Source organism: Hydractinia symbiolongicarpus, chromosome 13 (assembly GCF_029227915.1).
Source record: "Hydractinia symbiolongicarpus strain clone_291-10 chromosome 13, HSymV2.1, whole genome shotgun sequence".
NCBI classification, from domain to species: domain Eukaryota; kingdom Metazoa; phylum Cnidaria; class Hydrozoa; order Anthoathecata; family Hydractiniidae; genus Hydractinia; species Hydractinia symbiolongicarpus.
The window spans coordinates 15,628,049-15,655,945 of NC_079887.1; the positions used below are offsets into that span (position 1 = coordinate 15,628,049).

General features: G+C 34.2%; 3 protein-coding genes across 4 annotated transcripts in view; 2 read left to right on the forward strand and 1 right to left on the reverse strand.

Annotated features, from left to right (window-relative positions):
• LOC130624246 (LIM domain kinase 1-like) overlaps window positions 1-27,897 on the forward strand; it is a 101,933-nt gene that overhangs the window by 8,063 nt on the left and 65,973 nt on the right. The window lies entirely within an intron of this gene.
• On the forward strand, window positions 7,253-10,512 carry LOC130624251 (uncharacterized). Its single transcript, XM_057439825.1, has 3 exons — window positions 7,253-7,388; window positions 8,331-8,390; window positions 10,042-10,512. The coding sequence occupies exons 1-3, from the start codon at window positions 7,328-7,330 to the stop codon at window positions 10,251-10,253; spliced, it is 333 nt and encodes a 110-aa protein (XP_057295808.1). The 5' UTR covers window positions 7,253-7,327; the 3' UTR covers window positions 10,254-10,512.
• On the reverse strand, window positions 21,565-26,188 carry LOC130624249 (uncharacterized). Of its 2 annotated transcripts, XM_057439823.1 has the most exons (4): window positions 25,939-26,188; window positions 23,497-23,683; window positions 22,153-22,219; window positions 21,565-22,008 (listed from the first exon to the last, which is right to left on the reverse strand). In XM_057439823.1, the coding sequence occupies exons 1-4, from the start codon at window positions 26,128-26,130 to the stop codon at window positions 21,954-21,956; spliced, it is 501 nt and encodes a 166-aa protein (XP_057295806.1). In that variant the 5' UTR covers window positions 26,131-26,188; the 3' UTR covers window positions 21,565-21,953. The 2 variants fall into 2 exon arrangements, with proteins under 2 accessions (XP_057295806.1, XP_057295807.1); XM_057439824.1 differs by lacking the exon at window positions 22,153-22,219 and having other exon boundaries at window positions 25,939-26,185.

Sequence of the window (27,897 nt, forward strand, 5' to 3'; positions counted from 1 at the left end):
ACATTGAGTTTCGACCCTGGTTCAGCTTTGAAGCAAACTACTTAACAAGTTGAATATTTAGACATGACATTTCTTTCAGCTTCAAAAGAAGATTCGCAAGATTCACCTGTCGCCGCTGTATAATCGGTATTACTGACGTAATCTTTTTCAGAGATTCAATACATTTGCAAATTGTGTGAATTTTCACAATCTTCAACGTTCGAAAATCTCTTCAATTTAGAAAAGTAAGACGTCATTCGCCATATATTACTTTCTCGAGAGATGTGTATTTTTACTTGATTGAATCACTACATCTGTTTCTAATCTTCGCGAAAAATTCACGTACTACTCTTTCGCGAAAATTAGTCTTCGTGAAATCACAAAAAAAATTCATCGCAAAACTTAACCGGGTTCAGATAGATTTATTCTTATTTGTTCTAAATTAGTTTCAACCGATCGCAAATATTTTGTACATGCCACATGGCAACCCATTATAAACGTCTGGCGTGAAAAGTAAGCTGAAACTATTAAAGAAATGGAAATGTTTACTTTGCTGTGAAAAAGTTTCTTTTGTCGTAGTTGTTAATTTCTCGTTTGATTTTCTGTGAAGTATTAAATTTGCGTGTCACTTGGTGGCCGTTTGTTATTTTTCATTTAACAAGGTAAAGAAAAAAATATTGCTGTTCACTTTTTAACACTTCTCTCTTCTCATCCAGGAATAGCTATATTGACAGCTATCAAAGGGAAGCAAATCACCTTCTGCATCTCCAATTAAGTTTAATTTCAAACTGTCAAAGCTTTCTCATTGTTTTCTCACTGTTATTTTTGCGGCAAAAAAATTGAGAAAGTTCTTATCTTGCGGCATGAATCATAAGGGGGAATTCCATGTAGCTACTTACAAATCGTATTGCAAACAGATTACATTATGTGTGGTTTTAATTGCTCCGAATAGACGCAAAATATCGTGTAATAGATGCTTGTATCGATTTAAAACCGCTAAATTCCGATTGCAATTGGCCTTCCTACAAAAGCTCTGAGGGTTTGAATCCGTCAGTCTCGGGAAATTAGCTTTTCCCGCAAGATAATAATTGTCAGTCGTGTTTATTGTGGTTTGTGTTAGCGAATGTTTATAACTAGTTTTCTTCCATTTAGGGTCATTTAAAGTAAGACAAAGGAGACCATGTTTTAACATGTGCTTATCCTTATGTTTTAAAGGGCTTTAGCAGATGAACCTTAGCACAGAGACTCATCAAGGCTGGGGGGGGGGGGTGGACTTTATTTGGCTTTCAAAAATATCAAAAAGGATGCAAAAATTCGCTCTAGAACAACAGTAATAGAATTTTAAGCAGATGGTGGTATATTAGACAAATTTCAAGCTTTTGATGACGTCACAGAAAATGTGCTGACATAAGCCAAAATTTATTGCTGCCATTTTGTTTCTTACGTGACGTGTGTCAAGTTTGATTTAATTTGGACAAGCATGTGTAAAGTTATTTAGAGGGAATCCCCCCGGTCATAATATGTTCGAAATACCCCTACCAAATAGGGTTAATTAAATTAACTGCTTGATTGACCAATAATTTTGCAACTTTTAAGGGCGTTATAGCTCTAACAGGGTAACAATCCGATTTACGTAGGAAAATCCAGCTATTATATCATTAGGATTAAAGTGTTTGTTTGATTTTAAAATTTTAATCGATCAAACATAAACTTTTTAAAAAAACATGCTTAGCCTAAAATTGTTCTTAAAAACATTAAAAATACATTAAAAATTTTTGTGCCTCAAAATCGTTCTGCACCCTCAAAATGACATGAATGAAATGAGAGAAGGTGTGTCTTGTTAGAAAAAAGTAAAATTCCAGTCTTGTCAATGATTCCATTCCATTCCAAAAGAAAAGAGTACTAGGTATAAAATAACTCTGGACAAGTTGACCTGAACCTAAACATGAATGTTCAGGTTGAGAAAACAAAACACAAAAGGAGCATTAGGGTGGTTTGAAAATGCGATTTTTTTAAGTAAAATTGAACTTCAACCTGACATTATTAGCTATTTCTAACTGAAAATTTATTATATTTGGTCTTGCGGCCTTGCAGAATAAGTTTAGACTGCGGTTATGGAGACATTTCGCAGTAGAAATCTCAATTTACACTCTTGTCATGACGTTTCAACCCTAGCGATCTAACGCGATTGCAAATACGCTTGGCGTTTTCTTTGTTTTTATTTTCAACATGCTGGAATTAACCGAGAGGAATTTAATAATTCTAACCTGTCATCGGCAGACTATAATTCAGTTTTTTATTTATTAGCGAACCTTTCTGGTCTGAGGTCTACTGGTAGAATATTTTCTTCTTTTTTTTTCAACTAAACCCTATTGTGCGGGTTTTTTTGAACATATAATGACGGGAGTGGGGGGTTGGTGTGGGGGATGGGGGTTATTTAGTAAGGGCGTCAATTTTTGACGTTACGGCACAACATCAGTGTAATAGACTGACGTCAATGTATCAAATAAGATTGGTGAAGCCATTGCATTGCATTTTTGTCTCCAGACTTTTCTGAGACAAAACCTCGAAAGGAGCTCTGAATCCGTCTTGTCACGTGATTAAAACATCCCACTATATAAAGGTTATTTTATTTTTGTGACACGATTCCCTGATGCGTTGTTTCTAAACCAGCTGTTTTAAGTTTGACTTTTCGTTTGCGGGGATCTAATTAGGTTCATGATTTACTACAACTTGGGTGGTAAGGTCTAGAAGGACCTGAAAACGTTTTTTGGTGATGCTGCTACATGTAAACCTAAAAGTTACTTACTTAACCAGTCAGGTAGCTACTGTTTTATGTTACAAATACCACACATAGCTTAGCTAGTCTTAGTCTTCTATTCAAATTCAAAACTAGCTAGCACATTAGTTAGCTATCTATTATATCGCCATTTTATTATTGGCCACTACTCCTGAAAATATGAAAGACATAAAAAATGGGAAAACAATTTTTACTATCTGTTTTTTTGTTTTTTCGGCCATGAAAGCTGGGTTTTTAACTATAGCTTACTCCTAGAAAAAAATTACTTTTTGTAAATGAGTATTATTTTTTGATTAGATATGTAATAAGCAGAGTTTATCGTCTGCATTTTTATTTGCATTGAAACCATACACCTTTTATCAGAGAATCTTTTTGGATATTTTACAAAATCCATTTATATTGAATCTCAAATCCAATATTCCAAGGTGAGAAATTTTGCGGGACGTATTCCTGCCATTGTATGAGGCCTGATTATTTTCTTTTTTTCTTTTTTGCAGAACATATTTTTGCAGTTGGAGGCTATCATCAAGAAATTACAATATTATTGTTTGCGATTGGAAGGATTTTTGCATATTTTTTAAAGAAAAGTGATGATAGAAAATGTTTTTTAATTTATGTTTTCTACAGTAGCGTATGTATCAAAATCAACCAACGGCAAAGTAAAGTCTGCAACAATTCATCGTTTTCCGAATTCATTCTTGCGATTATGCTCTAGGCCTCATTTTGCGAAGGGTTACAAAAAAGTTCCCCAAAAATTTAATTTAATAATAAGTTTTACATTATTTACAATAAGTTTAGTATTATGTGGGGCACAAATTTTTGTTAGAAAAAAGTCAATAATCAATATATGCACTCTTTCTGTATCAGGCTCAAATGTTTAAGGAATATTGGGGTGGCAGAATTTGATTGTCAAAATTGGTTAGTCGAATTTATTTCTTGCCAAAATTTTTTAATTTTTGTTTTCCATATCTCGATTTTTGATCCTTTTATTTCATTAAAATTCATATAATAAATGGTTGCGACCACCTCTGCAACAACAACAATGATTGTATGATTGTAAAGTCACAAAAAGCAACTTGTCAAAGAATCCTTTAACAGATTTATTAAAACGCCTAGGCCAATCCCGCCACAGTTTCTTGTCCACCTTCCTCTTGTGTTCACGTGGAACTTCGTATTCCGCACTAATGCAATCAGCTAGATAATCGGATAGACATAAAGAGACAGACAATACCTGATCATACAAACGTTGCTTGGCAACATGATGAATAATAAAGTTTTTCTGCATGTTTTTTTAAATATACTTAGGACAAGAAACTGTGAGGTAATCTGAAATTCAGCTTTCTTAAAACTATATTATTTTTGCCATACTTTTTCCACCATTTATTATTATTTTTTTTTTTTGAGCTATATTTCTTGGTTTTTACATTAACGAGCTTCTTGTGTGTTTCTTGTGTGCAAATAAAGTAAAATACTTCACATAAAAGAAACTGTGTGATAACCAAAGTGGACATATTTTAGCAAATCAGACATACTATTTCGATGTCAACAAAATAAAACGGATTAACGTCAATAACAGTTTTAAATTACACCTAGTAAGGCTGGCGCTTCAAGTCTTCTAGGGTCAAGCGACCCGTCTTAAAACTGACGGGTTGATTAAAGCTATTAAACATTATTATCTCATTAAATGTTCGTCAAAAGTACAGGACCCTAAACAATATTTTGATCACAACTTGAGGCTCTGCGCAATAGCGGAAACGAGTAAAAAAGATTTAAAAAAATGTTTTCAAGTACATAAACAGGCTAGTGATGATCTCATTAACAGCTTTATTAAAATCATTGGTTCTTTTATTTACATTATTAAAATCGTTGTTCTTTCATTAGGCTCTTTTATCTTTTTTCTTCTGTTCTGCCTAAGTGAACTTTTCCACGGGCCTTGAAAGTATTAAGCTAATAACTGTGATTGTCTTCTTTTAATAAATTCGACATTCCATACTGTATGCAAATTAGCTTTCAGCGATTTTATTAATGAAATCCATTAGTTGTCAGGAATGTTAATATTTATGTACATACTAGTGCTTGAATTTATAACTTATTTCCAAATGACCATCAAAAAAGTTGCATATATAATATATAATAAACCAAGGATGTGCCTACATGTCCATATTTCCTTAATACAGATAATAAAATCTCCAGTCTCTTATCAACACTTTATGATGAACGGTACAGTTAGCATTTCAACCGCAACACCTTTTACTAGATTACCAAAAGCAACATATAATCTTGTTAAGTCGTTGATAAACTCTTTAAAGTCTAGCTAGCCATAAGAAACTCTACAAAGAGAAAGAAATATTACGTATTGTAACATAGAAACACTTTAAACATAGCGTCCTTTCAATTCATCCTAAAATTGTTGATTTTTGTTTGTAGAAATATTTTTTCACTTTACTTCATTTTTACTTGCAAAATTTCGAAAACTCATAGATAACACATCAACAACAGCTTCTTTCTCCATCTTAACTAAGGGCCATGCTTGAATAATAACAGCTAAAGATAAAGATTTTTATCCTTAACTTTATTTCAGAAAAGCACAACACCGTAATCTTTTCGTTTACACGAAAAAATAGTAGAGGATTTTTAATCCAGTGGAATGAGCAATAACACTGATTCAAATCCAGTGTGATAGAAGTTTTTGACAACTGATGTAACTGCTTAACAACAAGTTTAAAATTTTGTTAATGTGTTATGAATAGCTAGCAGATACATCAGAATCAATGCAAAATTTAGCCACACTATTCACATGACACATGTGTTTTTAAATATATCTAGGACAAAAAAACTCTGATGTAATTTGAAATTCAGCTTTCTAAAATATATACCTTTTCTTTCTTACTTTTTGTTTCTTTGTTTTTTTAGACGCTAAATTCATCACAAAAAGGATTTACAACTGAAGTAAAATAATCTGAAACATATTTTGTTAAAGATCCTAAAAACGTACGAACCAAAGAAAAATGCATGTAGCTAGCTATACAAAATATGACACATTTAAGTAATAAACATGTAAATATATTTCAACCTTTTTTGGTCAGGCATTGGATTGATAAGCAGTGCCGTAACCACAATTTTAAGTGGCGGCGAGTGGGAAATTTTTAAATTTTTTATCTCTAGATTGGCAGAAAATGCCCTTCGAGACGTTAACGATCTCATGGATCAATGTTAAAGAGCACGATAAATGTTTCGATATTTTTGTAAATTAGAAAAGCTGCATTGTTTATTTGGCATCAAAATTTAGATAAAGATTTCCATCAGAAACCAAAAGATACAAAGAGATACATATTCACATTACACGAGTACAATAAAATAAGAAATGATAAGAACACTAGAAATTTTAAGGGTGCTGGCAATTTTCAGAAAATTTACATCGCATTTGGACTTTTTTAAATGTGTTGCCACCCCCTTAAAATATTGAAAGTGATTTTGACCATGAGTAGAACAACTGTTCTATGTTTTTCATTTCTCTGTCTCTCTTTTTTTTAGTAGGAAAATTATTGGGGGTCTGTGCCTTCTGCACCCCCCCCCCCCCCCCCCCCGGCGGTTACGGCACTGCTAAGGCCTGTCTTGGTCATAAGTTTCTTAGTTCGTTGTTTTTACCAACATGGTTCTGAAAATGTGAACCAGACCTCACCAGGAGTGAATTTATCACGCTAAAGCACACTATATTGCTTTTTAGAGGCGCAGTATATGTTGCCATAGTTCAAATGGGAAAGCTAAAGGAAGAGAAGGGATTGCAGCATAAATATAAGAAAACATTATATATAGTTAGCTCTCATACCCTTGCATATTGGCCATTACTCAGCGGAATCCACCCTGCCTTCTCCTGCCTAACTTTTGAGAAGGTTTTCCAAATTGAATTTTTTTTGTTTGTGTCAGCACTTTTCCGGTATTGTCATCGGAAGGTTGAACTTTGTCAAAAATACAACTATCGGCTTAAAATTCAATTACTTATTTTTAGATGACGTCGTTAACCCATCTGTTTTGACGGCTGGGTTTATCCAGTTCTAGAAAATTGGTCCTAATTTGGTGCCAGGTAGTTACCCTAACAGGAGATGACGCCGGTTATTACCACCTGTTTCCAAGTTATTTAGCTTTAAATTTAAAAGTGTAATGCGATGGCTTCACTAAGCTTAATATTTTCTTTGCTTTGACGGCAATATTGTTTTAATGTCAAGACTTATTAAACTACAAAAAAAAATTATAAGTGATGTTTAGATCAAATTATGAAAAGTATAATCCACTTTGCAAAAGTCACAGACAGACACAGTTTCGTATTATTAAGAGAGAAGCTAGAATGTCCTGCGTAGATGAGACCTAGGGATGAGGTTGATCTGCCTAAGACATATTCTTCTCATAGAGAAATCTGATACTTGTTTGTTTAAAGTTCGACTGTTTAAAAAGGTAAATAATAATTATTTGTTTTTTCTTTCATTTGCCAACATCACTCAGAGGCCATTGGGAGGGTTTTGGTGTAATAAAGTTTCGTATCGTGGAAAAATGGCAGCGACAAGAATTTTCATAACACTTTGTATTTATTCGATGTGCTGTTCAACATCATGTGAGTAAACATTGAAACATGTCTCTTTAATAATAGCCGTATTTTGTCTGTCTCTGCACGGACCCTCCCTGCTGAGTTAGAAAATCGTGCTACAGAAACACGAATATCAAATGCGATATATTTTTATCCACTTTGTTGCCACGGGTAAATTTAAAGGACGGGCGAACCCGTGGATTTTTCCACGGGCTAACGACTAGTCTATATTATAATACCCGCATGCGTCTGTCTATCTGTCACGCACAATGGTACCAAGTAGCAAGATGCACGTAATGAGGTATTAAATAAACAGGCGAACCCGTTGATTTTTCCACGGGCCACCGACTAGTTTTAATGATTTGGCTTAACCCTATTCGGTCTGCAGTAATGTTTTTTTTAATATCTCCTTTATGGTATGTTGTTTGGGTATGATACTTATTGAGTTTCAGCATTTATCTATAAGACACCTGCTCGCCAAAATTTTAGGTCGCCATATCTTTTAGAGGCGGAATAATATGTTCGAAAACACCCGGAACGAATATGGTTAAGTAAAGCATTTATTATAGCCAGTTTCTAGGCTACTCCATTGATGCGCTGACCTTGCTACATTTTACTGAAGTAGCTTTAGGGTAGTAGAAATGCTTGAAGAAGGTAACATGAACCATTTGCGATGACTACACTGCTTTCAAGTCAATGGTTTGGGTGTTAATAAATTGTAACTTGCGATATTTTTACTCCTCCATTCCACTGAGAATTCATCTCAATAACAAAAGGTGACAGGGTATAATTTTTTTATATGGAGGGAGGGGGTGGTATGGGCGGTTGTATGAACTATTGATGGATGGACGAGTTGAGTGAACGGTGGTCTCAACTATTTAAACTGAATATTATCCGCTTTTTGTCCACGTTTTACCTTTTTCAATAAGTTTAAATCATTATTTCTTTCTTAAATTTTCCATTTAACAGGGGTTCTAGGTGAGGATTGCCACGAAGATGTAGACGGCAATACAGAATGCACAAAAGACGGTAAAACTTTTTTTATAACTACCTTTCATTTATCTACCTTTAACACAATGAGATAACAGAAAAAATTCAACTTAAAGTTAAACTTAAACTTACAGTTTCTGGCAACGAAATAAAAAGTTATATAACGTATTCTTAGGGTTGTTCATCGTTCGCATAGAAATTTAAGGGGTAGATTTGAGTGATGATCAATATTTAAGGCTCGTAGAGCAGAAGATAAATGTTAACAAAACATAGATGTTTAAATATTAATAAGACATGTTTAAATATAAATTTATAAAATTTTAACAACGAAGGTTTTCAGGCCGGCTCAAATGCATCCAACATTTCATCCAACATGTTGGTTCGAATGTTGGATGATGTTGGATGAAAATTTTCTTCGAATTTCGAAAGTTAAGAAATTCGAAATTTGCATTTGAGTTGCTTCATCCAACACGTTTCATCCAACAGGTCGTGTTCATTTATTTGACTTTTCCTTATGGAGGACCTTGATGCAGCTATCATGATTTTAAACAAGTTACTGGATTCTGATGATGAAAAACCGACCAGGGAAAATACACGAAACTGGCTGAAAGAAGAAATTGTTTTTCAAATGTTTCGCCTGGTTGGTAGGTATCGTCTTCTGAATCACTGGCCATAGCTGTCATCCTTACTTTTTCTGCTCCTTCTTGCTATTCACAAATGATTTTTTTCCTCACACACTCTCGATTTATTTATTTACAAGCATTCCATTGAAAAAAACATTCGATTGTCAAAAAACGTTCGCAAATGTGTTCGAAAAGTACGTAATATACTTATTGTAAAATGTTGGTTGAAATTTGACTCAAATGCATCCAACATGAAAATTCATGAAAATTGTGTTGGATTAAGCTGAAAATGTTGGATGAAAAGTTTGATCGAGATCAAACTTCATCCAACATCATCCAATAAGATTTTTTCTTCTTTTTTTATTTTCGAGAAATTTTGATTCAACTCAAATGCGTCCAACATTTTATCCAACATCAAAAATTTAAGATGTTGGATGAAATGTTGGATGCATTTGTGCCGGCCCATAAAAAATTAAAAATGTACATACATAGTTAAAACATCATGTAGGGCATTCGTTAATACTAAAAAATCTCTAAAGATCTAATGTTGTCGTAAAAATAATGAAAATACTTCATTAGTACTTCATTCATTTTTAGTCTTAATGATATCTATCTCCTATGGCGAACAAGAAACCTAAATTTAGCCGGAAAAAATGACCAACTTTAGTGTCAGTGACTAAATGTTCCCCAGACTATTATTTTTCTGTAAAATCATCTCCCCCCATAAGGAAACATTACGCGTTGAATGTCTTCCCTTCCCTTCGCTTGCATAACATAACAATGTTGATTTGTGTAATGAATGAAGTCAATATTTAGTAAGTTCACTACAACAGGAAATTTAAGGTCCTTGACATTATATTCTAACGGTTTGATCATCTGTAACTATATGCTACATTACCGCCAGACGTATGTGGAGCATTGGTCTAACTTTATCGTCTGCAACATATCCTGTTTGTTGTCATTAGATGGTTCTAAATGAGCTGACAGCCTTTCTTTTTACAGTTCCAAGAGTGGGACCCCATGATACCACTACGCTATCACCGCATTAACCTTTGCTGATTTTTTAGGACTGACAACTGTACATTACGTTGGAATAGGCGGAGGAACTGTGGCTTTGATTGTGTTCGCTGTCATATTTCGCTTACTCTGTCGCTATAGATGTTGCTATATCCTTGCGAGACAACAACGAGTGCAAAGGCATCGTCAGGCAAATGCTAATGTAGAAGCACCTGCTGTAATTACGACAGTACCTTACGCGAGACAATTGGATGAAAAATAAAAAATGCAGATTTCGTTATGGAAAAGAGACAGGTCACACATTTTTGTAAACAATTGATTTTTTTGCATTCCGCCTCAAACATTGTTTAGCGATTTACGAAAAATACCCCGAAAAGTTGTTTAGTCATTGTTTACCAGGATAAGTTGATTGCAAATTGATATTTTTGGAAGTATCTCTTTCATACTATTTCATACTGATTAGCAATTTTTTAATGAATTTTTGACTATCGGGATTGTTGTTCATCTATATTATAATACCTGCATACGTCTGTCTTTTTCTCTGTTACGCAAAATGGTATCCCTAGTAACGGGATGCACGCAATACGGTATAAAAAGAACGGGCAAGCCCGTGGATTTTTCCACGGGGCACCAACTAGTATAAGAAAAGGATATTACGACTTTTGTTCATATACTTATTTTTCCATCTTTACATATATAAATAAAGACACTAAATGTCGTAATCATACGTCACCACATACTGTATCAGCGCAACCTTTTTTCAGTCAATTTTTTTTGTTTGGCTCAAATTATTCGTCTGCCTTAATTTTCGTAACCTACACAACATTAATTCAGAGCCAACAAAAAATTGATGTTGTTAAGATTTTAACATATTTGTCACCAGTTATCCGGACGAAGTTGATGGACGGACGCTTTCATCGGCTTATATTTTCCGCTGGCTCTAATTTTTGCCATCTTTTTAAAATCCGTCACTTAAAGCCAAATTAAGGGGATACGAGAAAGAAATTATAAGGAGAGATGTGGGAAAACTTGTTAAAGTGATATAACGAGATGACGTGGTTGGCAAACAATAGAAAGTGAAAGATAATACGAAGCAAGACTGTGCTATATTTATAGAGAAATAGTTTTGACGTTTGGAATTTTCTAACCCGGACTTAATGATATTTCGCTTTTACCGTTAAATGTCTATGAATATAAAAATATGTATAACTTGTACTCTTTTCTCTTAACATGATGAGTCAATGTGTTTGTGACGGGCAATTTCGACATGTGTCCATTTTCCTTTGATTTTGACAAAAATGTTATGTCTTAAATGTTAAATTTTTCTGGCGTTACGACTCGACGTTAATAAAATTAATGTAACGTCAACATCTTAATTTGAAATAACGAAGCCATTACAACGCACTTATAATTTTGAGGCCAAATAACTTGGAAACGGGGTGGTGATGTCAGTCATTTTTCACCGCTTGGGTAATTATGGACAACCTGGGACCAAATTAGGTAAGCGTCTCAAACCTGGGTGTCCGAATCCTTTTCAGAATGGACAGGTTGATTACGTCATCAAAAAAACCCCTAAACCTTGATACCCGTCAGCAGTTTGTCATAAGTACGATCCTTTACATTTTCTTCATCAGCGTTTGAAGCTATACACAATAGAGGCAACAGGCTAAAAAAAATTCTTAAAAAAATCTTTATTTGTACACTTGTGAGACTTTGCTGACGACATCGAAATTCAAGTGACCTTTTCTTTTCCATTGTTATCCTGCCTAGGCGGAATTTTCCACAGGCCTTATCGATTAGTATATAATAATACAAAATGTCTGTGACTGGCATAGTTAGTGTGTTATTTTCCTTTGAAGTCGCCAAAAATTTCCTTGAATTCGCCCTAAAAAAGTATCTCTTATTTGTTTACTACCTAGACATTATGGCACGACGTCAATGCATTTAGACTGACGTCAATTCATTAAATATGAATAGTGAAGCCATACAACTTGGACACGGTTTCAAATAACTGAAGCCATTTTCTGCGTGGGTAACTAGGGAGCACCAAAATGGGACCAATTTCCTAAGGCTGGGTCAACACACCCGTTTCGGATAAAATGGGTTGATGACGTTATTAAAAACCTTTAAAGTTCAATATCCCTGGAACTGTTCTTCAAAAGTACACGATCATTTTCTTGATCAGCATTTCAAGCTCTATAAAACGCAGGTAGCGGCTAAAAAAATGTGAAAAATAATCTTGACGCCTTGACGGGTCATTGCTGACGCCATCAAAATTCAAATTAAATCATTGTTTCTTTTTTTCCTAAGTTGGATTTTTCAATGGGCCTTTGTCGACTAGTTTAATGATATTAAAAAACTTCGCCAAATTTGGACGTATTAAATTTTTAGCATTTTAAAGTCTTAAAAAGACCTTAGAACATTCTGTCTGAGTAACAATATAAGTTGCTTCTAAAATTGTTATAAATGTTTTTTTGATTCTAGGCCAATATAAGCCCAAAATGTTCTGCAAAAATAATTCTGTATTAGAAGTACACAGAAGTAGGCACAAATGCCTGGGGAGGAGGGTGATTAGGGGTGTATACATATAATTTTCATTTTAAATTTTCATTATTTTATCCACCGCTCTTTTTCCCTACTCCACATAAAAAATGCGTAAGTGATTTAATTCCACGTATTTTTTTACGATTGACTAGCAGAAAGTGAATGTTATTCTAAATAATTATAAAGGTCATGGAAAGGAGAACAAGTGAATTTCTTCCATTTCTAATTTGCTCGCATTACAATAACTTTACAATGGTATGTTAATGTTAATTCTATATCTATCGAGACAGTATCTGATGTAGAATCAAGTAAATTTTACAAAGTCGTAGAGAGAGTGTATGTTCCTTCAGCAATACATACAGGAGCTGCGTTTGATATAGCCTCATATTTTCACCTTTCGATTACAAGGAAGTTGGTAATGCTTGGTCTATAAACTATTTGCATGCATGCTAACCTCGTTCACAGGGTCTCATGGCTCCTGAACCGTTATTACGAAGCAGCCAACTTTTCCCTGCTATCAAATTCATGGTAAAATGCCCTTGGAACGAGGTTGCGTGCATATCCCATCTAGTTATGCTTATCAACAGTGTGTAGATTTAGAAAACTTCTTACATGTGCGTAGAGTATTGGTGAAGTTATATGACGCTAGATTTCTTTCTTCGTTGACTAATTGTATTTTTCGCCAGAAACCGTAAAAAAAAACTCTTTACTTTGCGGTTGTTGCAAGAATAAAGAATAGCGTTTGCGAACGAATTAACAAACAAGAGAAAAAATGTTGAATCGAATTCAACTAAATACACATTCCAATTAGATTCGCACTTTCCTTGTAATGCTCCATACATAGATCGGCTGAATGAGACAATTATGTAAGCTGGGTATGTGAGGCAAAGGCTGGTCAAAATTAAACTTATTGTTCGTGTCAACTTTTTGTCATATACTGGCCGCAATTTCCTCCTCTTCAAAACATCCAAAAAATGAGGACTTATGGCTAGTTTACAATGTTCGCTTGTTCTTACTTGTGATTTCTTATGCACTTTCCACCATGTCTTCATGTAAAATATCAATGTGCTAAATCCAATCAAAAAATCTAAAGACAAAACAACCAGTTGAAAATAGCAGGCGACGTGATAAACAGCTGTTATTGCTAAACCTATCGTTATGGTGACTGCGAAACAAATGGCCACTATTATGAACGTCTGGACCTTCATCATTCCAGTGCTCTCACATTCCGCTACTGTGACTCTCATCCGCGAATAACGGTCAAGCGAGATGATAAAAATCAAGAGTGATGATAAATTCAAGAATAAATACGCAGATGTTACAGCATACCATGACAAAAAGCAATTTCCCGGACGAATGTACAAATATAAAAATATGGGCGCCACAAGCAATCCTGTGCAGAAATCTGTAATTGTTAAAATCAAAATGTAGCGGGCGAATTTCATTTTATATTCTTTTGTTTTAATTAGGGCGAAGATTAACGCCCCGTTAAATAAAAGTATAGCAGGTGTAACACATCCGTAGCATACTGCAAATATCAACCGTTGGTTTGTAGAAAGTAGTTCCAGCAGCGGCAGTGGGCTTTTACATTCTGATATATTTGCAGAAGCCATACAAAAGCTGTTTTGTTGAAGTATTGGTAGCTTTCGTTTTGATGTAGTTGATGGTGTTTCACGTGTTGTTTGTGTTGTTCCTATGTTGTTGCCTACCTCCGTTTTAAAGAATATTTATTAATCTTCTGACTTTCTGCCAGTATTTATTTACTGGCAAATCTGCGAAACATTTTTTACGTTTACTCAACTGATAGAATGATATGTTTTAAAATTTAAATGACGAAATTTATAAAATTCGAACTCATTCCCTTTACGCTAGTTTACGCTTATCATTCAATAGGTATCCCTGGTTCAGAAGCTCTACAAAAAGCTGTTTTTATTGCGAAAGTTAATTTTAAAGTTTGCACATATAATTTAGAATTTTGTATGACAAAACGGCTTGTCTTCATGTAACGGTACAACAATGAATTAAGTAGGCGTTGCATAAAAAAGTTTGTGAAAATAATAATTGCAGATAAAACTCTTTATACATAGTGTCGCAGATTTCTAAACTCTTCAACGTAAAAGTGAAGACAGCAAATTGAACTGGTTAAAGCGAAGCTTATTTGATTTGATCGTGTGCGTGAAACTAGGCAGACTATTTATCCTTTGTGAATCTCCTTTTAACGCCATGCCATGGCTTGATTGTAAATAATTTGTTTCAACTTGAAATCAAGTAAACATTTGGACCTCACAATTTGTTAACTATGGGAACAAATAAAAAACTGAATCAAGGTTAAGATAAATGATGAACAACCAGAGTCCTTGATAATTCTTGTCAGTGATTATCAAATGTTAAATAGGGAGAATAGCAATAGTGGGTAGGAGGGTGGATTTCACTGCCACAAAGTGGTAAGGTCGTCCACATTTAATTCCACGCGGCTGCTAAGTTGCGGCAACAGCAACACAAAAAAAATCCAACACTTTACCATTCGCGATGGTACATGTACGACACAGATACTTTGCACCAACGAGCAAGAAATAGGGAGACTTCAGTACGTGACAGACACGCTATACCCCAATCTCGTTCTCAGCGCCTGTTATCTCTTTTTTATATCGAGATCTCGAGAAGTTAATTATATAGGTAATCTTAGAAATGCTTTAACTTTAAGTTAAATAACCGTTAAGCGATTTATCCATCAATAATGACTTTTCTGGGAAGTACTAGGTTGAGAGTCAAATTACTTTGTACAGACGTTTAAATTTGTTTTATTACAGAATTTACTTTTTTAGAATGAGAGTTTAATTGAACATGCTCTTTTTACACGTATTTCCTTCAAAGAAGAATGAACATATAAATTATTTAAGGAAGGCAAAGTTGCTTTTCAATTTTGAGATCGACGTTAAGATTTTTCTCTTTAACCGACAATCTTCATATATTCGGTATTTTTTAGAGTCGATCTTGCGTTAGACGAGCAAGCATCCACAAGATGAACTAACACAAAAGAAGCTATGAAACAACTTTCTTTTCAATGTAAACTGTATCGTTATATCAGTTAGAATTTTATGTTAAAATAGTGAAATTCTCGCCAAAAATGTAGCAAGGTTGTGGGGAATACCATCTCTAGCCAATATCTACAAAGTTGTCCTGAATGAAATTCTGTCGGTGGTATCATTGCTGTAACGTGTTATCTCGTGTTGTCATGCGTTATCAGATCGTGAACATAAAAAACCATGCAATAGGGTCAGCGAACAATAGTACAACAGTTAAAAAATCAGTTAATAAGCCAAACTTGTTCCCAGGACCTTTCACTTAAGGGCTGTCGAGATGGATTGGGGATATAGATGTTATTATGAAAAGAAACTTTCTAGAAAAATATACTGACTGTTCAGATAAAATATCAACAAACTTTTTAAAGAGTTGGGTTTTTCAAGGTTCGAAATCGACGGCTAAAAGTTAGATGGTATATTTAGCGCCATCTCATAACGCCCTAAGATTTAAATCCTCACAGACAAGCATGATTGGTCAATTACTCAGATGGATGTGGTTTTTTATCCACTAAAATAGCTTGTGGCAAGTCATCACGTATTGACCTTTGATGCACTCCATCCCATTTACAATTGATTATTAAATTCGAATATAAAAGATATTAGTGATGTATAAATCTTGATGTATGTAAGCAAAGAAAGATGGAGAGTATATATAACAACAGCGGGGGAGATGTCATGTCAATATCACATGGTGTAAATAAGTAAAAACACAAGAAAAACATTCCATGGCTTGTCATATGTTTTCTACAAAGACGTGACTTGTAGAAAGTGCAATTTGAAAGGGATAAAAAGGTAAAAATTATGTATTATGTGTTTCTGCTTGTTTTACATAAAGTTTTTTTGTAGAATCAAGCAGATACATAGTTTTAGCCATGCCTGTGCAAGGAGAAAACGCTAAACTGTTTACTCCAGTTTTTACTTCATTTCTAAAAAAACTAATTAAACCATTGTTATAAGAAGCCAAGCAACCTTTAAATCTACTGAAATCATAAGAATTTTCCTAAAAAGTTTCTTAATAACGACGGGGTTTATAAGAGTTTATAATATTCAACCAAAACATGTTTTGACATAACGGAAAGACTTATCAAGAAAAGTGCAAGAAAAGATGAATTGATGCAGTTTTCAGCGTTTCTTCATCGTCTTAAAATAATATCTGTTCCGGTGAAATTAAAAAATTAAAAAGTTTCTTCATTAAAAATCTCTTAATTTCATAACTAAGCAAAAAGTTTCTAATTTTTTTGGAAGGCGACTTGTCCATTTTTTATACCGTGGTTTCTTAAAAAAAAGTGTATAGTGAGATTTATATAAGGAAAAGACATGACGTAAACCGTAGCGAAAATAATTAGGGTTCACATGAATTAGCTTAGTGGCTTTGGAATTAAACTTTTTCACATAGGTTAAATACATCTGTTGTTGTTGTTGCTTGTTGTGGTTGTTGTTGTTTGTTTGTTTATCTGGTTTACTTGATTGATTGCATTGCTACTCACAATCAAGAAATTTAAATTTAACAAGACAACCTTTCTTTTCTAACACAATCCTTCATTCCCCTTGCTATTCACTTTCGTTTAGGTCCATCAAAATGAACGTACTGTGGGCACTTATCTGGTTTGTCCTGCTCATTTTCATTGGCTGGCCATTGGGCTTCTTTTGTGCAAGTTGGTATGTGTGTTGCTTACCGTTCGAAGTTTGTATTGATGGATTAAAACAACTAAACGAATTTCTCTACAAAGGAGTACAGTTGCCATGGGAGATGGCGAAACGGATGAAGGAGGGCAGAGCCGGATGGAACTAAATGAATTTAGAAAAAGTTATTTCAATGAATCTATTGTTTATAAGTTTTACACGTCTTTTTTTATGAAAATATCAAACATTTAATTTACATGTTTATATTTACGAGTTCAATGTTGATATTAAGCGCTTTTGAGATGCTGTTTGTTTCCGAAGAAAAGAAATTTTAGTTCCAATAACAATGCGATATCAAATGCGCTATCTAACATGCTGTTAGCTATATGGCGAACAGCGCTGAGTTGTTTTCTCCCGCACGTTTCTCGTTTGGGGTTTGGTAACGTTCTATCGTTGGGTTGTAACGCTTTAATTATAAGTAGAACTAAGGACTCACAATCTTATTTCCAGTGAACCGCTATATACGCGCTTCAATTTTATTCTTACTTAGACAGTACTATCAAAAGATTTACGTGGTTGAAAGTTTTCCTTGCTTATGGTTGATATAATGAGAGTTTTGCACACACGGTTTTAGTGTATTTATTTCTTGATGCGATGGATATATTCCCAAAAAAGGTCAAATGTTAATCCGCCCTGCGGTAGTAAGTAATTAATCTTAAGGAATTGATTATTCAAAGAAAAAAGGATTGTTCGTAGAAGTTAAATAAGCGCCTAGCACTAAACTTAGGAGTAGGCAAGGTTGCTTTTTTAAATAATTTTTTTGAGTATCAACATTTACTTCAGCGGGGCGTTTCGTTGAAGCATTACGATATGTTGGTGCATTACAACTCCGTCTCCAGGTCTGACCAAAAATAAGCATAAAAAGCCTTTGAATGTAGACAAATATCTACACATTTCCTCTACGGGAGGAGATGCTACTGGAGATAATGCAATATGGCAATGCACCCAACCTTGTCCCCAGGACTTTTTAGGCTTTTTATGTTTATTTTTAGTCAGGCCGTCCATAGGTAAGTGCTGAGCGCTTATTTAAGTTTTAAAGTAAAAAAATCATTCTATTATAGGAGGTACCTTACCAGTTAGAACTTTGATGAAAATCGTCATTTTTAACCGACGATTTATTACGACCGGGGAGAGAACATTTTTAATATTATCTTTCGTTTTATTTTCTTCTTATTCATCTTGATGTTAGTTCGTCATTAACATTTGTGTCAATTGTGGGTTTTTCCTATGTTGTTCACCATTTCGATGTCAATGTAAAAAATGAACAAAAGAAATTTTTTGGGGGAAAAATTTCGTCGGGTAAAAATTTCCATCGGCCATAACTGGTAATAGGCCAACAATTTCTTCGGTGAAAATTTCCGCCACTTGCCAAAAATTGGTCACTTTTGACAGACAGATTTTGCCGTCAATTAAATTACCACCTTATCCCTAGCAACAAACGCCCTGTGCCAAACGTAAGACCTTGCAAAATTAATCTATGTTTTGCATTATTGATAGCAAAGAAGGTAACAACGTTTTACACAAAGCAGGAAATCTGAAACATATCCAAATCGCACTATCAGGGTGCACAACTCATCTGGAAATCCAATCAAAGTGCTTTCAAGATCTCAAATTCACCCTGTTGAATAACCCTTGAACACAGAAGTACGCGATCCATTCATTCTTTGAGTTCAAAGGGTCAGCTATGCTAACGATTACGCTTGCATTTATGGGGCGCCATTTTTTGTCTTTCTTAGAATGATTAAAATGTTTGCATTGATTGATTGTAAAAATTTCAACGCTTAACCGTCTTTCTGTTCAATATCTTAATTGACACAACGAACTGTGTCTTTTACTGCGAAAAGAAAACAATATGGCGTCCATTTGTTAAATAAGTGTCCCACAATGCAACCTGTTTTTATGACACGTTTGTCACATTTGTCAAAGCCTTTCGAAACATGTATAGATTTAGATGGAAGTATGTATATATACCATATAGTAAAACAGTAAATTTTACAATGCCTAATTCACAAGTTTGAGCTCTGACTGAAAGATGTTTCCGCTTATAACACTTCCTGTCACAACAACGAAACATTATGGCAAAAGCGAAGGAGAGTCAATTTACATGGGCTCTTTTCGTGCATTGTTTTCTGCTTTGACTAAATGCTCATTTCCGATTGGCACTTCACCATCCAATGAGAATTCTTCTTTTAGAGGTCAGAAGTTAAGAGTCAACAAGGTTCAAATTTTTCCTTTGTTTTAGAGTAATTTTTCTTTTTTCCTCTCGAAAGGTTAAACTTTCCATCAATGGAAAGGTTATCAATAATTTACTCATATACAGCATTGAAACAAGCTAGAATTGAAGCAAGCTAGATAGCTACAACGCCTTTTTTCTTAACAAAATTTAATCGGAGATATTCAAGACATTACAGTAAGAATCTTATTCTTTTCGTCATTATTTATTGTTACATTTACATAAGGGCCACAAATGATAAGCTCTACAGTTGTTTTTAGAAAGAAACATGTCTTCTGAGTTTAAACTGAATTTTCTTGACTTTGTAGAATTTTTTTTCAAAATCTCTAGAACTTGACCACTACTACATACCTTTAAAATGCATTTCAGCAAAAATATTCCAGCTAAAAAGCTTGTGCTCTATGGCACCATAGTTAAAAACCTTCTGTGTATTCGAGTGGATGCGCGATACACGTTTGTTACAGAAGCTAACGATGCAATGTTTAGTTTTAAGCACCAAAAATCTAAACGAACTTAAGAAAGTAGGAAAATAAGTCATAACTTGAACCTTATAAAAGAAATTACAGTATACTCTCCAATTAGCGGACACCATCGGTGTATGACCACAGTGTCCGGCTAATTGGAAGTGTCCGCCTTTTGGAAAGTGTTACATTTTCAGCTGCAAATTAGAAAATAAAGCTGGTTTTTGTATCACAAAGGAAAAATAACAAAGTATAGTATTCCACATTATTTCAGTATTTTTCTTAATGTTTTTAAACACTAAGCACTTTGCTGGTTCCAAACACTAAGCATTTTGCTGGTTCCAAACACTACCATTACGGCTAAAGTCATTGGGAAGCAATTTGGAAGTGGCTTATCGTTTTCATGGCCATGACAAGCTGATAAACTGGTTAATAAAGAAAATTGACGACATTAAGAGCAAGCTGGACAAATCTTTGAAATAAATGTTGGAAAAACTATTCATTTTTGTCTATTTTTCTTTGCTCGCTTTTGATTTTTTTGGACTGTCCACTAATTGGAGAGAAAAAAAACATATTTGCTCTTTGGTGCAAAAAATATTGCCCGCTAATTAGAGGGTCCGCTAATTAGGTGTCCGCTTTTTGGAAAGTTTTTTATGAGATTTTGACTAGAAAACGGTCGGTTTATGACCAAAGTGTCCGCTAATCAGAGGTGTCCGCCTTTTAGAGTGTCCGTTAATTGGAGAAAATACTGTATAATGAAAACCGTTTCTGATAACCTACATTACGCATTAAGCGAAAAAAAACTTTAAAATGCTAATGTTGTAACGTCAACTACAATTTTCGTTTAGATATGAATCCAATGTGGGCACTTATCTGGCTGTTAATTTTGGTCTTCGTTGGATGGGAGATAGCTTTCTTTTGTTGCTCGTGGTACGTATGCTGTTTACCATTCGAAGTTTGTATAGAAGCGCTTAAACCGTTAAACGAAATCTTATTAACTGGAGTGAAACTTCCACGTGCGTTTGCACGCCATATGATGAATGGAGAAAGTGGTTGGAATGCAGATTTGATGAAAGATTAGCAGATAATTTTTTTTAACAGTTGAACTTGTAATTATTAGAATTTTAGAAGTTTCCAAGATTTTAAATCTTTTTCCTGATACGTCTTTCGAAGAGTGTCGATTTTTTGCAACGCAAAGTCACCAGGTATAGATGTAGGCCATGGTTCTCTTCTCCCAAATTTACGTTGTGGTTATATAAATTCCTGGCCCAACTCTCACAGCAAAAAAAAATACTCAGAAGTCATCGATTAGTCCCTTTTGTTTTTCTTTATATTCCTGCATGATCTACACACGGTTTTCATATATGCACCCGCATTAAAACCTGCTTTTTACCTCCCACAGCACATCTTTTACTTTGCCTGCTTTATAATGCGAGGTTAAGCTGTCGGGATATCTCAGCAGACGTAGTGAAATTCTCTTGTGTGTAACTCAAACTTTAAGAAATACTTACGGTTCAGGCATCTATCCTTTCGGGTTTCAAGTTCAACAAAAGATATAAAAACGGTATGTTTAACTTCATTAATCTGCTCATCTTATAAATATACATCATATATGTGCAAAATATATTAAAACCTTACATTACTACGTGCAAAAAAGTGTTCACGAAAAGTATAAAAAGACCAGGGTGTACTACATGCTTACAACTAATTAAGAAATCAATTCTTTGGTACAATGTACGTATATGGAAAGCAAAAACTTGGGATATGAAAATAAAGTAAAAAATTAAAATGTAAATATGTAAATCGATATATGTAATTCGGCATGATTCCCACGAAGACGTAAACAAAAGTTCGGTTTAAAAAAAGTAACAAAAATTGCTAACATTTATTATACCTAATTTGTTCCTTTAGCAATTCGGTACACACAGTATGCGAACGTTCCAATACCCAGAGCGGTTCTAAATCCGTGACGGTAGTTCCACTGCTGCAGTAAATTCCGAATGTGAGCTCCTCCTAAAACAATAACAGATGGATTTTGCTACACAGCTGCTTCTTTAAAAAAAAACATATAATAAATAATACACTCAAGTAACGCAAAAATATATTGCAAGAAAAAGGTCTGGCTGAAGTTTTTTTGTTAAGCCAAAAATTTTATACCATGCATCTTCCGAGAGTGACCAGTAGAGTTTTGTTTTTGATTTCAATTCTGATTCCAAAAGCAATTCTAAAACAAGCCGCTAGTTATCCACATTGTCGTATGAAATCCACCTCTTAAAAAAATTAAACTATCCGCTCGCCTTGAATAAAACAGCTCTTCCTTGAAAGCCACACCCTGGCAAGCTTCCAGGAAAAACAAACGATTCTATAATTTGGGTGTTGAAACCGATAATTCTAGTGAATGTGTTGGTGAAATTAATCAATGCATCCACTTTTGGTGAATATTCATGTTTTGGTGATTGGGCAATTATACCTTCTATTTCTTATACCAAAATTATTACAAATGTCAAATAAAAAACAATATAAATTAGTTTGGGTACTCGCATCTCAGAGATTATTGTTTTCTCTGCATGCCAGTTGTTCTAAACATTTCGAATTTCTGTTCCTCTCCATACTACATCAAGGTGAAAATGTATTGTAAATTATTCTATGACAAGTCGATAAGGCCCGTGGAGAAATCCACCGAGGCAGGATAAAAATGAAAAAGAAGCGTCATATCAATTTTGATAACGTAAGAACCCATCCACAAAAAAATTATACTAATAATAATAATTTTAGTACTACTTCCTCCAGAAACCATATTATTTTTGTTCAAATAAATTTTGGGGAAAAAATCAGTTCCAACAACACTGATTTTAACAAAGCAAATTTAAAGAAGTCACACACCCATAATTATCATTTGATCTTTTACAAGTGTTGAAATTTATAGTTTTAGATATTTTATAATTTTACTTGCAAGGTCTTTTGTTAGTATATTCCCTTAAAGGGAACCCGAGGTAGCTATAAAATGACATTGAACTTATATTATAGAGCTTAAAAAGTTGGTTAGCAAGTCTTTAAATTTTGAAAACGCTCTTACGTTCCCAATATATTCGCATTTAAAGAATTTCAGTTATAATTATGCTGCATAAATTATGATATCATAATAAAGTAATAGAAAATTTGGACATTTTCTGTCATCAGTAATTATAAACCTGTAAGGGACGTGCATTCAAACTTTATCAATGCATAGATATTATAAAGGTGAATTAACATAAATTTTTTTGCTAAAATGACACTCGTTTTCTCGTTCCAGGCCTCCTAATTTTTTGCTGACGACCCCATTTTGAGAAAAAATTTTCAGACAATCTGTAAGACAATAACAGATAATGTAAACGCTGCTTTGAGTTAAAGAAAAATTCTTGTGTGGTAGATAAAGCTATGTTTTGGAAAAAAAATCCAGACCAACTGCATGATAAAATCCTCCCCGAGCGACAGCAAACATATTTTTAAGTCCAGCCTTACCTTTGGTTTTACAGTCATCCTGATCATGCAGCTGATTATTGACAGGCATAATAATACCAAAAGTTATTGGTACATTTAATTCGCCAATTAATTGAGATAAGAGGAATGGTAAATCTTCATTGTCAGTTCCACGAGTTAATAAGTAATGTCCAACAGCTGCTAAAACTCCTGCTCCATGTACTTTTGGCTACAAAACAACAAGTGACAAAATAAGCTTTATTACTTTTTGTTTTTTTTTGAATATGTATTTTCCTATGCACTTTTCAGTTGACTTTTTTGTGCACTAAAAGAAGTAAACATAATTAATAATACAAGTCAGGCAATACAGCACAAGGGGAGGGGGTTCCTATATGCACCTAAACATTAGGTTTAAGACGGTTTCACATTCAACCCTCTGTTATATTCTCCCGCTTTACAAAACAAATATTCTATGCATAACAAGAGAACTTTATATGACATTGGATTGCCAAAAAGGTAATAAAAATTTACATTATCTTTAATTAGGTCAAAACTCCCTAAAAAAGCCAATAATAGTAATAGACAGAGTACATTCCTCCATATTTGTGAGGCTAGCCATGTGATGAACTTTTTTATATGTGGGTGCTCAAACACGCGTGGGTGGTGGACAAGAAGCTAAGATATAATTCCTCTCTGCCCTAGAGAAAGTCTGTAAAACACAGCAAAATTTATTTGTTGCTGGCCCCTTACACTACTTGACAACAAGAAGCTCTGTATATAGTTATATACTTTGCATTGGCTAATGTTTGAAATTGAGTATGGGAACTTTTATAGTCAGAAAGTTAGGTAGTTCGAGAGTTAGTCAGTGGGCTACTATTGCCGTTGACCAATTGAAGATCCCCTTCTCCATCTGTAGACTTGTACATATTTGAAAAATTCACGTCAATGCTGAATAGCTAGCTAGCTGTCTGGTATTACGCCATTAACAAAGCATAGGCTTTTTTATTTTTTATTTTACTTTCTGCATATACTTTTTTCTGTCTACATTTTCAACTTTATACTTTTATCTGCTGGCAAGATTGCTGTTTTTCTCCTTTAGTCAATCGTGGCGCAACAAAGTGAAAGTGGTTTCATTTTTGTTCAGCTAGATTTGGGTTAAAATTTCTTGAAAATCTGTATGCCAAATGTGTCATAGTTCGACAACCCAAACTTTTTCATTTCTTTAGACGCACATTTCTATTTTGATATTTAAACAACGCTTTGTGAAGGTTTGAAACAGTTAAAACAGTAAAACAGATTAGATTGTTATCTAATTTATTTAAATAAATTAAAAAATCAGAAATAAATATATTTTTTTTAGTATCCTGTATATACATAAAGCGTTCAAACAAACATAAGCTTCTTCAAGTTTACCTTTCTCACTTATTGCTGTCAAATTTAAGTTTGTGGTAAGGTTACGGTTACCCAAAAAATCTAATATATTTATTGACTTAGTTTGTCTTAGGTTGTTAGGTTGGCAATTCTTGTCTGTTTTAATTATTATTCACATTCTCGACAAACAGAGCATGCGGATTGTACAATTCGTGACGTTTTACACAGCGCTGCATATTCTCAAACCATATTTTCCTAAGAAACAGATAAGAATCCAGAAAAACCCTGTCTCCTAGTTAAAAGTGCCTTTATTAGACGTGTATTTAGGGTTAATATTTTCGTGCTATGTCATAAATCGTGGGGATTCCCTAAAACAAATAAGGCATTATATTTTAGTAGTTTCCTGGAATCCTTTACCCTTCAATTTAAATAGAAAATTTTTATTAGAAGTGAGTATGATTTAGTGTTGTAGTCACCCCAACGTAATTTCACGCATCACCGGTTAAAATATTAAAAATAATAGGCTCTACGGAAAAGAACAAATACGACTTTCCATTTCGTTACCGTGAAATTTAGCAACTCTCCAACTCACCACTCGGCAACCACATAAATACCCAACTCCATGAATCGAAATTTACCTATTGTCTTTTAAGTTACAGTTGCAACGTGATGTAATGGTTTGATTTTGAATCGAAGAGTAGTAACAATGAACAGAATAAAACAAAACTTCTAAATATAAACAACAGACTGCAAAAATCAAATATATATTTAAAAAAAAAGACTGACACTGAAACTGTTTTTAATAGAGAAGATAATTAGTTGACATAAACAATATCCTAAGAATCTTCAAATCAACATTATATATATAGCTAATTTCGTTCATGGGTCCTTCTTTTCTTGCCTGTCAGGATGTGTGCACTTTTACAGAATTTTGTAAACATTCGTAACTCATCTATAGCTAGCTAGCTGGGTGGGAGGAGGAGGCAAAGTAATTTACCTCCTCATCCCACTCCTCCTTTCCCAAAAAGAAATTTAACATAGGCAGAAGAAAGCCCTTAAACAAGTCAATTTGTACATAATTAAAGCGTCGAACAGTGAATGATTCATACTTACAGCAAAATGGGATGCATGATGAAAATTTCTTTGCCAGTTTTGTAGGGAATGCTCTGGTTCATGATCAAGATTTGCAGGGACTTCTACAGCGTTAATATACAAAGACTGACCAGCATAGAGACCTAATGCAGTCGTTGAAAAAACCTTTAATCCAAAAGCGATACTTTCTTTGTTTAGTTCTGGAAGACTCATTTTGTTTTGATGAGTGAACCCAAGAGCGTATAAAAGTTGAACTTTCAACTTTCTATCAACAAAGTCGGAAATCCACACGGTTTTTCGGACAAGGCAATTTGGACAAACACAAACCTCGTTTCACAGGGCTTTTAATCGGCGTTTCTAAAAAAGAAAGAGAGTCTTCATATAAGACACGTAGGATATATCCTTTTTTTAAAATAAATTTGAATGTACTTCAGATATAAAAGAGACAACTGAATGGGAGGTTAATTCCAGAAATTTTGGCATATTTCTTGTTGCGCATTAGATTGATTAAAATCTTTCCCTTTTTTCTAAAATTTCGCTTTATGTTACGTTTCTTTTTTCTAAAATTTCGCTTTTTGTTACGTTGATGGTACATATCGCACGAAGGTATATCGCTGGACTTACATCACATGCAACTTTCGCGAGACTATTCGGATGGAACGCCTGTGTATTCCATTTTAGGCAGAGTTATCAGCTTAATTACCCCTGGACTAATACTCTCAGTTCAACTGGCTAGAATAGAGTTTCTATATCTAACTATTTTCGTCAGAGAAACCATAAGGGTAATGACGTGAGATAAAATCATTTGTTGACGCATAAAGAAGATTTATTTTAATTTTTTTAAACTTTGTTTTGCCATCGTTAATGCAGCAGTCAATATTGTCGCATCTTACTGATCAGCGAAGAAAACCTTGTTTTATCCTGACATTGCAGTTATAATCGATGAAGCCTATACCTCTGCATTTTTGAAGAGGTCGTCTGAATATGTTTTCTAGCGATGGTTTTTTACGACGCCTAAAGCTACGCTCAATCTGTTCTAAGGGCGGCAGAAATCATTGCCTCAACATACGCATGTGGAGTGCACTCTCCACTAATACCCTTCCTTCCTTACCCATCTTATCTCTATCACAGGGTAAAACTTGCTATTACCCAGCCGACACACAACGTTATTGTAACGTTAGATTAACGTTAATTATTACGTTATCCTGACGTTAATGGTAGGTTGGTTTGGAAGGTTTCTCTAACGTAAAACGGTAACGTTGTGCTAACGTTAAGAGTTAACGTTAGGATTAAGTAACGTTACGTTGCATTAACGTTGACCTAACGTAATGGAACGTTGCATTAACGATAAACAACTTGAGGAATCACAACACAAAAAAAGTTAATTATTTTGGTTAATTTTAATTTATTACTCACAGAATAAAGACTAAGGTATAATGCTAACAAAACTAAGATAAAATGAAAAAACCTACAGTACACTTAAGTGGATTAATTTGAAAAAGGCAGATTGGCGACAATTTATGTCAAATTAAAACACAGGAAATATTGTTGGTATGCTACTTTAAGAAAAAATAAATCACCGTACCTAACGTTACCTAATGTAAAACCTGAATACAACGTTACTCTAACGTTAATATAATGTTTATGCGGCTGGGTAAGGGATATGTACTATTCTTCCAAGATAAGTAACCGAGCTTCTGTTCTGGGATTCGATGTGATTACCTGCTATTTGCTGATCGGTTTTCCAGCGGAGGTTTTTCGTGATATAGACCTTTTCATTTCAATGTCGATTTGGTTGTTTGAGAAAGATTTAGCAAAATAACTGTCTTTTTTCAAACACACGCGATCGACATTTCTTATTCATTTTCCACCTTTTTTCCTCCATCTTTATTGCAGTGGTCGGGACATAAATTTAGAAAGTATAGGAAGGTAACAATAACAATAATGTCAATAGTAAAGCTATTTGCTTCCGAGTTTTCG

Bases quoted from the DNA above. Each gene is read 5' to 3' on its own strand.
- LOC130624251 (XM_057439825.1), top strand. From the start codon at position 7,328: ATGGCAGCGACAAGAATTTTCATAACACTTTGTATTTATTCGATGTGC. The intron at 7,389-8,330 runs GTGAGTAAACAT...TCCATTTAACAG, and splicing joins GATGTGCTGTTCAACATCAT to GGGTTCTAGGTGAGGATTGC. The intron at 8,391-10,041 runs GTAAAACTTTTT...CTGATTTTTTAG, and splicing joins TACAGAATGCACAAAAGACG to GACTGACAACTGTACATTAC.
- LOC130624249 (XM_057439823.1), bottom strand. From the start codon at position 26,130: ATGAGTCTTCCAGAACTAAACAAAGAAAGTATCGCTTTTGGATTAAAG. The intron at 23,684-25,938 runs GTAAGTATGAAT...GTTGTTTTGTAG, and splicing joins ATCATGCATCCCATTTTGCT to CCAAAAGTACATGGAGCAGG. The intron at 22,220-23,496 runs GTAAGGCTGGAC...GGCTTGTTTTAG, and splicing joins GGATGACTGTAAAACCAAAG to AATTGCTTTTGGAATCAGAA.